The following is a 12,005-nucleotide window of genomic DNA, read 5'->3' as shown; positions in this document are numbered from 1 at the left end:
CAAAAAAAAAAGAGTGAGAAAATCAAACATTTGAGAAGCCACTGGCTTAGAATAACCAAAAGGTATACATGGTTTTCTGTATTTACTGAATATTAGGAAGGTGGTGCAGCTTTAGGATTAAAAGCAGAGTCTCAAGTTTGACTAGGGATTTAAATCCTTCCTCTGCTATTACTGGACATATGATTAGGGAAGTCACAAAACTTCTCTAAGGCTTACAGCCTTCATCTGTAAAACTGTGAAAAGCCACTACTGCTGTTAATGGGAGGGGAATTTATTCAGGCCAGTTCTACCAGTGAAACATAAAAATGCTGGGACCCCCCCCCACCCTGACACCAACCCAAGGACACTCACACTCCCTTAAAAGATCACGGAGCTCACAGTCAAACTGAAAAGAGAAAGTAGATACCGGAAGAAAAAGAAAAACTAACCCACAATAAACAGAAATGCTATTTCCAAGCACATTTACGAGGTTCTAAGCGTGTACTGCATGTACTTACTGAACACGCAAGAAAAGTCTCCCACTACTGTTATCTCCATTCTTATTTAATTTTTACAACTTTCATGTAAAGTAGGATACACCAGCACCTCCGTATGTGGAAAGGGAGTGAAAGAGAAACTCAAATCACAGGACAGGGGTCATGAAAGGGGTCAAGAAAGTGAGCAGGGACTTGGAGATAAAAACTCACGTCCAGCTTGAAAATGTTACCCTTTTCCCTTCACCAGCTGCTCTTATCCAGACATAAGAATCTCCTGCAACACTTCTCCTGCTATGCATTTAATAGGAGGCAGCACAAGCATGACCACATGTTCCAAAGCAGAAATGTTCTCTTACTTCACAGATCCCATCAATGCAAACGTCGTTCTTGTTTGGGGAACAAGGAGTCCCGTCTTTCACCTTGCTGGACATGGCGAAAAAGAATTCAAAGTTCTCAGCCTTGCAGTACAGTTTACATCGGTCTTCCTCTAGAAGCAAAGAGATCAAACAAGGTCACGGTCAAGAGGAAATCCTAGGACAATGACGTGATTACTGAAAAGATGAGTTAAATTTATTTAGAAAGCTACTATGGTCAAGGTGGAAAGTGTTACAGTTTTCCATGTCGGTGTGTGCACGCATGGATGCCTGAGAGCAGATGTGTGTGGCTTTTAAAAACATGAACTCCTTTTAGTAATCCATATAATACTTTAACATTAATACATGAGAACTTTATTTTCCTAATCCTAAGAGCCACAATACAAGTGATTGGTGGCTTGTGTCCCTACCCTCCTTGGATAGTAAATATTTAAGACTTCACAGACCCTGAGGTCAGCTATTAATAGCATGTAAATGAAAGAGCATTGCTGTGTCACAATAAAACAATATTTAAAAAGACGGGTCAGGGACTTCCCTGGCGGTCCAGTGGTTGAGACTTTGCCTTCCAGTGCAGGGGGTATGGGTTGCTTCCCTGGTCGGGGAGCTAAGATCACATGTGCCTTGGAGCCAAAAACATCAAGTCATAAAGCAGAAACAGTATTGTAACAAACTCAGTAAAGACTTCAAAAGTGGTCCACTTAAAAAAAAAAATGCTTTAAAAAAGGGTCACAATTGGCCCATAGGTCATAATTTTCTGATTGCGATTTAGGACAGGCACAATGATTTTAGATATTTATTCAGTCTCTTAAGAGGAAACGTTTTAGGCACTTTGGAAAAAAGGCATATGGCCAATAATGTTTACAAAACATATAGAAGAGAGTCAAATCGTGAAAAGGCAGAGGAAGTAAACAAACTCAGCATTAAGACTAAAGCAATGTTAGGTCTCAGAAGTTTTTGGTATCACAGGCAAAAATAAAGTATTATCTTTATAGAGCTCTTGTTATCAGAAAGGCATTTTCGTGCCAATTTCTCCCATAGAAAGAGCCCTTTCCGGCCAGGAATTCCACATGACGCTGTTCACATGAGACTTGATGTGGGCGATGTTGTGTGAAATCCTTGACAACAGTCTTACAACAAACGTGTGAGCAGTTCGCAACTGGACACATTTCCCAAACCACTCCATAAAAGACAGGGTCAAAGACAGGAGCGAAGGGAAGTTACTATGGCCCAAATGTGCAGCCATAGGGATGGATTCCATTTTTTTTCTCACCTAGGAATTTTTTCTAATAGCATTTTTATTTCACGAGTCCTCCTCAGTGCATGTGAGATTAGGGAGCTAGAAAACATAGATACCCTCTCTTTTCTCCATCATTGCCAAGAATTAACAAGTTATAGAAAGTTCAGTGTTTCCACACAGGTTCCTGAGAAAGTTTAGGAACTAGTCTATTAGAAACACAGAAATTGGGGTGGGGGATAAATTAAGATAAATTAATAAATTAAACTTGGGATTAACAGATATGCACTGATACATATAAAATAAACAGCAAGGTCCTACTGTATAGCATAGACAGCTATACTCAATATCTTGCTATAACCTGTAAGGGGAAACAATCTGAAGAAGAATATATACATATATATAACTGAATCATTTTCCTGTACACTTAAAACTAACAGACATTGCAAATCAACTATACTTCAATTTAAAAAAAGGAATACAGAAGAAAAAGCTAATCAGTGTAAGACAAGGACTGTCCAGATTTATGAAAAGTCTTTCCCTGATTCTTCCCAAGCAGCATGAATGTCACAGACCTTCAAATCATGGTCTGTCTTCTATGATATTAAGTAAGTATTAAAGAGAGAAGAGGAAAGGATGCGAAAGCCTTAACTTTTGTGTCTCCTGCGGTAGGATGTGAGACCCTATGCATGGGGTCTCTGTTTTATTCAATGTCCTCGCCTCTGCACAGAGCAGAGAGTCTCCCAGGAGGGGGTCCTCAGTCAGTATCTGTTGAATGAATGAATGAAATGGCAAGTTCCCTACCTAGTAAAGCTGCAATAATATTAGTGACAGAAATTTGAAACCAGAAAATATTTTGTAACATTTGCTGACGTTGAGCAAAGCTGTAGTATCACCTGATTTGTACAAGCTATTTAATACTAATTATAATGAGGTCTGATTACATCAGTTCTTTTTGGTTATTGATAATATAGGTTCATTTTGAGCTTTTGTACAGAAGCAGCCCTCTGTCTTATTTCCAATGAATTATCATTAAATCTGGTCTCTTCCCATTCTGCATATGTCTGACTGGGATTCACATTTATCCTTTTCCAAGGGAGGGTAGATGAGTTTTGATACAGCAAGTGAATGGAAAAAAATTGATAGGAAACAGAATGGTCTCAGCTTATTTTGCACAGAATTATTCTGTAACAGAAAGTACATTAAATCTGGTACTATACACATGGTAACTAAATTTTGATGTTGAGCCAAAATCAAAACAAATCAATGTAAAAGTTCAAATACAAGCTATTACTTTGCTATAGTCCCAAGAATTTAATATAGAGATATTTCTTATTCATGATGTGTGCATGTGCGTGAGTGTGCATACACTCTGAAAATAGGTCTTCCCATGTCTGTTATCATCTACCATGTCAGTTACTGAGAATGGTGTCTCCATGGGGCAGATATGGTTTCATGAGTTTTTGGTCTGGACAGTTCATACCAATTGCAATTAACATCCCTGGGAGACTTAATCGCTGAAATGTCAAAAGTAAGTTTAGAAACATAAGTACATTCCAAACACATGACCTTTTCAACTTATACATGTGGGAGGCAAGGGATGTCTTGTGAAAAAAAAAAATGGGAAAATAAACAAACCCACAGAACTGAATGAAAACCTGGGCCAGGACGGGCCCGGGGAATGAAAGGTAAACACTGAAACTCTTTTATACAGGCAGCAATTTTTTCTGTGCTGTTCATTCACATTACTGTTCACATGGAGATATATTTGTTTGAGGTTCATAGAGACCAAATTACCTTCCACTTTCATATAGGGTTTCCACTGGTAGAACCATCCACGGAAAGGCTTGCTGTTATACTCTGCACACTGCTGGGCTCGGAAATCCAAGCTGTTTTTATCACAAGGGTTAATATTGCACAGCTGATAAACACGGCTAGAGCCAGGACAGAACTTGCCGCCATACTGAGGCCTGACAAGAAAATTACAGCTCTTTAAATACCAGCAAGCAAAGGGCTCACTATTAGTCACAGGCAATATTATAGGGAGGGGCCGTCATTATGGTCATGGTCACAGTGTATGGCAGTGGGAACAGTCTATTACAACAGTGGAAATATGTAGCCCACAACCCTTCTTGTACCCATGGCAGACATAACTAATCAACCAACGATTTTTCTTTTTCTCTGATTTCTTTTCTCTGCATGGCCCTAGGGTAGATACAACCACTGTTCATCAATTGCCATGTTAGGTGAAATGTATTTGCCACCTCTGAATCCAATCTGTACATTCTGGCGACTTCCATAAAGACTGACGGAGGCATATTCTTGACACTCATCCTATTACCTCGTGTGTTAGGGAAATCTGCAAACACACCTAAATGTTCGTGTTCAGTGTGTGACACACGCAAACACACATGCCCCATTTGTTGGCACCAAAGCTCTTCCAGTGCAGATCCAGCCTCCTCCCCAGCTTGGCTCCCATCTCTGACCCCTCTCCTCTCCCTACAGTTTGCAGAGCACCTCCTGGGATGTAGAGATCACTGAGCTCCTTTGTAGAAGGTCACCAAAGCCCTTCCAGTGCAGATCCAGCCTCCTCCCAGCTTGGCTCCCATCTCTGACCCCTCTCCTCCCCCTATGGTTTGCAGAGCACCTCCTGGGATGTAGAAGGTCCATTAGGACACTGAGCGTATGACTTGCCATATCTTCCAGTCTAGGGTTGTCAGACTCATAAGTGCTTTATTCCTAGGATTCTAAACTCGGGGGTGGGGGAACATGCCCTTGTTTGTATCTGCGTAATTCCTTTTTAACATTGCAGGTGGCCTGCTCCTTTCCTGCCAAGCACAATGGGAAATGGGTTTCCAGAGTAAGGAATCCCGATCTTGCTAGGTAGACTGCAAAAACCAGAAAGCAAAATAAAAAAGGAGTGTCAACCCCACTGAAAAAAGTTACCAATAATGTCTTCTCCAGCATACTCCAGGCACAAAGAAATTACCTCTTTTCATTTCCATGAAATGGATTAAAAACCATCTATAGATCATCTCTTACAAAAGCTCAATGCAAACATGTAACACAGAAGAAGGATCCAAGTTAATAAATATATGTGATTAAAATTCCTTGTCTCTTTAGGAAGCACAGGAATGCTATAAAACACCTCTGGATTTGCTTCAGCACATTTGATCAAATCCTCCTATGCGAAAATGGATTCAACAGAACGGGGAAGTGTCACATCGCCAGAATGAGATTTTTAAGCTATCTCAAAACACTCTGGAACAGCTACTAAAGCATTTACCAGTTATTGTGCTAGATCGAATCCCCCAAGAATTCTTAAACATTATCCATAAAAGCATTTAGAAAAATCTTAAAGTGCCACATGAGAGCCTTCCTCTATGCCTGGTCATCTTTACAAGTCGTGCATAATTAAAATTGTCTCAGCGTAAGCCTTTCTAGTCTGAGATTTTACAAATAAGCTTCATTTAGACTATTCAAATTCAACAAAGTGAAAGAGGACCACCTGTGAATTCTTCAATTCAGAAAGTGGAAAAGACCTCATAACTCATACAGGGACTTCCTGGTGGTCCAGGGGTTAAGAATCTGCCTGCCAATGCAGGGGTGTGGGTTGGATCCCCGGTCAGGGAACGAAGATCCCACATGCGTGGGGCAACCAAGCCCATGTACCACAACTACCGAGCCTGCGTGCCACAGCTAAGATCTCGCGTGCCGCAACTAAGGCCCAGGGTAGTCAAATAAAAAACCAGCAAAAAACCTCACATAGCCATCCCCTCAGTGTACAGATGAAGTGAAAGATGGCCGACAGCGCTTCTCAGATGTGCTGAATGGAGGTCACATGGCTAGAAAGAGCCAGAGCAGAGCTCCACCTCATGCCTTTGGGCTCCCCAGGATGCGGTCCTGCTCAGCTGTGCCTGCACGGAACTGCGGTCAGCAGGCGGGGCCGGGCACAGGAAGACAAAGAGGGAGACGGGGACGCCCAGCGCTTCGGGGGCGGGCTGCGGGCAGCGGAGCAGATCTGAAGGGAAGCACACTCTGCTCCTTGCCAGCTTTTCTGCAGGCAATTTCAGCCAGCCTCCCGATGTGTCGAGTGAGGACGGCTGTGATGATTACCTGAGAGACCGCCGGAAGAGCTTTGGGCAGAGGACCAATCAATTGTAACTATTTTAAAGTGCTTTCTACTTTTAATGACTGGCAAGAATTTGGACTTTGCCATCAAATCTTCAAATACGTTTTTTCCCTGCAACTTGGAACATGAGTATTAGGATAAATTAACAGAAAATTCTACCATGATGTCCCTTGGTACAATGAGTTCTGTATGATTAAAAACAAAAAACCCCCAAATATCTAGGTGCATGATTTTGTCTTTATATGAGACTACTATGAAATATATCCATATTTGCTTCTGCATAATTTAGTCAGTCCTGACTACAAATGGTTATATTGTTGGTTGATCATTATATTTTGCAATGGCTGAGCATTACAAGCAGTTGGGAAGCTGTTTTTAAGAAGTATTTATATATGTAACTCTCCCTCCATATATACACGTACACACATATATATTTATATAACATATATTTACATATGTGTATATATATACACATATACAGAGAAGGCAATGGCACCCCATTCCAGTACTCTTTTGCCTGGAAAATCCCATGGACGGAGGAGCCTGGTAGGCTGCAGTCCATGGGGTCGCTAAGAGTCAGACAGGACTGAGCAACTTCACTTTCACTTTTTACTTTCATGCATTGGAGAAGGAAATGGCAACCCACTCCAGTGTTCTTGCCTGGAGAATCCCAGGGACAGGGAAGCCTGGTGGGCTGCCGTCTATGGGGTCGCACAGAGTCGGACACGACGGAAGCGACTTAGCAGCAGCAGCATATGTATATTTATATACAATCAATCACACATGTGTAAATATACACAGACACAGATACACACACACATACATATAAATATTCCTGGACTTCTTCAAAGGCTTTCTCAATAAAAATACACGATGAGGAATATGAAGAAATCAGTGTTTTTTAAAAGCACAGTTGGTGATTCTGATAATCAGCTGAGTCTGGAATTTACTGGTTGGAAAATGGGCCAGAGATATGATTCAATGATTCTTCTGTTAGTCTTTCTCAAATGGATTCATAGTTTAGGAGCGTTCAAGAATGTTCTAGAGAGTTCTAGAATGCCATCCCTGGTAGCTCAGCTGGTTAAGAATCTGCCTGCAATGGAGGAGACCCAGGTTTGATTCCTGGGTCAGGAAGATCCCCTGGAGGAGAGATAGGCTACTCATTTCAGTATTCATGGGCTTCCCTGGTGGCTCAGATGGTAAAGAATACACCTGCAATGTGGGATACCTGGGTTGGATCCCTGGGTTGGAGAGATACCCTGGAAGAGGGCATGGCAAGCCCACTCCAGTATTCTGGCCTGGAGAATCCCATGGACAGAGGAGCCTGGGGGGCTACAGTCCATGGGGTGCAGTCAGACACAACTGAGCGACTAAGTACACACAGAATGCTTTAGCAAGTTTACTTATCAGGATTTGAATTGTTCCATTTGAATTTTCATTATTCATTTTCTTGAACAGAGTGTATAGGAATTTCACTAGGCTCTTTTCCAGGGAACCAGAAAAAAATGTTCCCAGTAAGGATGAAGACAGTGGGATCTTGGTTCGACTCCCCCACATCCAGCCTGGTGACCTGAACAAGGGCTGCCACTCTGAAAGGGAGCCTCCGTCTCCTCTTGCTACCCATTTGCAAAATCATCAGATGAAACAACAGGTTTCAGCTCATGCATCTGTTCCACCCTGATTGACAGCAAATGCCTGGAAAAGTCTTTTGAGAAAGTTCCCGAGGCAGAGTAGAGATCAGCAAAACACAGGGGCTTTGGTGAATGGGTCTGTCACAGACATGGGGCAAAGACGAAGGGCCACATGTGCTGGGTCTGGCCATTCCAGGACCAGATAACCTTTCAGTCCTTTTGAAGCTGAAAAGTTTGATAAATCCATGAATCAACTAGAAATAATTCATTTTTTTATGAAACAAAATATGCTCTGGGAAAACCATCATTATGTGAAATAAAAAGCTCACATTGCTTTTCACATGAAGAAATGAAAGTACTCAAGCTGAGTGATCTGAACAGACCAAATGTTTCAACTGAATCAAGAAAGAAATCAGTAACCTGAAAGAGGAAAAAACCAGCCTTAGGACGACAACATGAACTAAGAATGGAGAACTGATTCAATTGTTTCCAAACAGCCAATCATTTACTTGCTTTATTTGTGACTTTGTGCATAATTAACCAAAATCCTGATTAGCCTCAATCTTGTTTGAGATGATAAAATTGCACCAAACTGAACCACTCGAATGATTAATTCTTGTATTAGGTGTTTCTAAAATTACAGTATGCTATTTCCAAGAACAATTTCTTGTTATAATAAGAGCTCTCAATCCCACAGATATGAGAGAGGCTTTAATTTAAATCTCAGGGGCGTCATTCATGCACTTCACCAGCAGAGCTATTGAATTAGGTAATCTCTTTCGTTCTTGGGAAAATATCGAGATTGTAAAATGTTGCGATGTATGAAAACCAGATCCACGAAATACGCTGCAAAAATGAAAAGTAATAGAATGATTCTAAAAATTCTATCCAAGACACGGGCTATACTCAGTGTATGTGGAGGGTGGTTTTAATGATCTGGTCTAAACTGTAAATGCATCACAAGTCTTCCTTTCATTATAGTGAGTTACTGGGTCTGATTAGAGCAGAATGACTTAACAAGGGAATGACTGTGCCCCCTCAGGATGCTGGGCCACGTCTGGAGATATTTTCATTGCCATGACTTGGAAGTTGAGTAGGGAGGGGGAGTCGTCTTACTGGCATGGAGTGGGTAGAGCTCAGAACTATTACTAAACACCTTGCCACGTACAGGACAAACCTTCACAACAGAAAAATTTTCAACCTAAACGTTAAGAGTGCCGAAGCTTAGAGATCCTACATCAGCCTCTGAGATATTCCAAATGCCACCTAACAAACCCTGGTCAAAGAATCTCCAAACCCTCCCTTATATTAGGGAACAAACTGGCCTCTTGATCCAGCTCAGATGCTGACTCAGGTGACTATTTGTCTTTTCAAAATTTCCTTTTGCTGTAGTTTCATTATTTATTTACATTCTCAACCTACTAAACATCAGTGCTTACAATGTGCCAGGCACTTTATAAATACCAGCACTTATAAACACCAGCTCATATGAGGTAGATCCTGTCATTATCTCATTTTTTACAAATGAGGGACGTAGGGCAGGGCAGGGAGAGTCAGTTGTCCAAGGCCACCCAGCTAGGCAGGGGCGGAGTAGGAGGCAAACTCAGGTACTGGGCCTAAGAGCCTCTGTTCTCAACATCCATACCAAGTCATGCTGGAAAATTAAATCCACTGTTTTCCAAGGTCCCATCACTTTCTTCTCACTCCATCGCCTTCTCTCATGTCTGATTTCATCAGGAAGCCCTCTCCCCACTGCTTCTGAGGGCTGACCCTCTGTTACCCGTATTCCTGGTGAGTTTAGGACATGTGTGTGTTTGTGCCTAATCATGTCCAACTCTTTGTGACCCCATGGACTGTAGCCCACCAGGTTCCTCTGTCCATAGGATTCTCAAGGCAAGAATACTGGAGTGGGTTGCCATTTCCTCCTCCAGGGGATCTTCCCAACCCAGGGATCGAACCCAGGTTTCTTATATCTCCTGCATTGGCAGGTAGGTTCTTTACCATAGTGCCATCTGGGAAGCCCACAGGTTTAGGATGAAGATAATTAAAAACCACGTGGACCTCCGAACTTTCGCTGAATGTCCCCTGGATGCTCCCCAGTGTGCCAGAAACTCTACAGACACAATTTCCAATCTCCTCAAACCATCTGAAGTGGGTGTTCTCATCTCCATCTTATATGTTAACCCAACCTCCAAGTTCAAGCAACCTTCCCAGAGCGACGCCATTAATACGTGGTGGACCCAGAATCTGGAGTCACATCTTTCTGTTTCCAAGTCCTGAGCTCTCTTGACATCACGCCACCCATCAGGAAACATATATCTCACACGCTGCATGGGGGAATTAGGGCCGAGGAAAGTAACATGACACCACCTTCTCTGCACAGAGACAGACAGCTCAGAATCTCAAGGCCACCAGATCAGAGGGTGCCCATGAGCCAGTTTCACCCCAGAGGTATTTGATGAGTCCTCCCAGCCTTTTATTTTTCTAAAGAAAATTGAATGTGTGGTCGATATTTTACAAATTAGGAAATTTCACAACATTTTTTTCAGATTTCTGGTTTCTCTTTAAAAATCAGGCATATCTGTCAACACGTGCTGATGTACATTCCTGCAGGGCAAAAATCCACATGCTTTCTCCAGGTCATCAGTTTCTCACACACACACGCATGCACTCACACACCGTCCACCAGCCAAGCTTCTATGTTCTACAGTATCCCAGGCACGCAGCTCTAATTTAGATGCCGAAAGTAATCCACCCCATTACTGGAATCTGTGATCAGCAGTCAGAGAATAAACTCCTTTGCTGTTTTCAGGTTTCTGCCCAGCTCACCTCCCCCAGCGCACTTGTTGCTGTTTAGTAGATAAGCTGTGTCCGACTCTTTTGCGACCCCGTGGACTATAGCCCCCAGGTGGCTCAGTGGGTAAAGAATCCGCCTACAATGCAGGAGACACAAGAGCCATGGGTTTGATCCCTGGGTTGGGATGATCCCCTGGAATAGGAAATGGCAAGCCACTCCAGTATTCTTGCCTGGAGAATCCCATGGACAGGGAAGCCTGGCAGGCTGCAGTCCATGGGGCTGCAAAGAGTTGGACACAACTGAGCGACTAAGCAGCAGGGACTGTAGCCCAGCAGGCTCCTCTGTCCATGGGATTCTCCAGGCAGGAATACTGGAGTGGGTTGCCACTTCTTCCTCTAGGGGATCTCCCCAACCCAGGGATCGAACTTGAGTCTCCTGCAGGGGCAGGTGGGTTCTTTACCACTGAGCCACCAGGGAAGTGCACACAGTGTTTATATACAAACAGTAAAACCCTCGTTGATTGCTATTAACCAGACAGAAGAAAACCACCCTTAAAAACAGGCATAAGCAAGATAAACAAATAGGCAAGATGGAGCAGGCTGAAAGTTCGCGTCTTACAAACACGGACTTTCTGTCGGAGCCTTACTTGGGGTTGTTGCAATGTCTCTCCTGATACCTGACACCTCCGCCACACGTTCGGGAACACTCTGACCACTTCGACCAGGCGGACCACTGGCCGTGGATGGGCCGGGGCCCCAGGTCCCCCAGCTTGACACACTGGCCTTGCCGACACCACTGTGAAAACAATGTGTGACATTCAGAGACCAGCTGGGAAAGTGGGCAGAAGTTAGACACCTGCGGGACAACGGGAAAAACCCGTCTGGCAGCAAACAGGAGGCTGCAGATGCTCTCAAGGCATTGCTAGCCACACCTGCCGGTACCCCGTGTTCAGCGCGTGCATTCTGAACGGCTGACATCTACGGGAAAGGGCATCTGTCACCAGGGGGCTGAGTAGGGCAGGCTTTGTGAGCCATCCGGGTGACGTGTGCAGATAAGGGTCCACCCAAGAGCCCAGGGAGGCAGCGCAGATGTGCCCACGGAGCCTGCCATGACATTTGCAAACAATGGGGTGCAGAGAACCCCAGGCTCATGCCTTCCAAGGGAATCCGTTTTTCAGACAGGAACACAGAATTTATCATGATGATTATCACATGAGATAGACAGGTATAATTATGCATACATTTTTATTTCAAACCATCCCCATAAGAGCATTTCTGATGAAACCGAGTAGCTTTCAGGCCACGCAAACTGTGCCTCTAGGTAACCCTTTGCCCCCGTCTGTATGAAAGGTCCGGCTGATG

General features: G+C 43.4%; 1 protein-coding gene across 1 annotated transcript in view; it reads right to left on the bottom strand.

Moving 5' to 3' along the window:
- ADAMTS18 (ADAM metallopeptidase with thrombospondin type 1 motif 18) overlaps window positions 1-12,005 on the bottom strand; it is a 75,533-nt gene that overhangs the window by 43,063 nt on the left and 20,465 nt on the right. The window contains exons 9-11 of the mRNA XM_070386886.1: window positions 11,291-11,439; window positions 3,882-4,054; window positions 833-963 (exon numbers count right to left, since the gene is read on the bottom strand). Coding sequence (XP_070242987.1) covers window positions 833-963; window positions 3,882-4,054; window positions 11,291-11,439 — 453 coding nt within the window. The remainder of the gene's footprint in view (window positions 1-832; window positions 964-3,881; window positions 4,055-11,290; window positions 11,440-12,005) is intronic.

The sequence above is a fragment of the Bos mutus genome, chromosome 18 (genome assembly GCF_027580195.1).
Source record: "Bos mutus isolate GX-2022 chromosome 18, NWIPB_WYAK_1.1, whole genome shotgun sequence".
NCBI classification, from domain to species: Eukaryota; Metazoa; Chordata; class Mammalia; order Artiodactyla; family Bovidae; genus Bos; species Bos mutus.
This window is presented reverse-complemented; position numbering and strand designations above follow the sequence as displayed.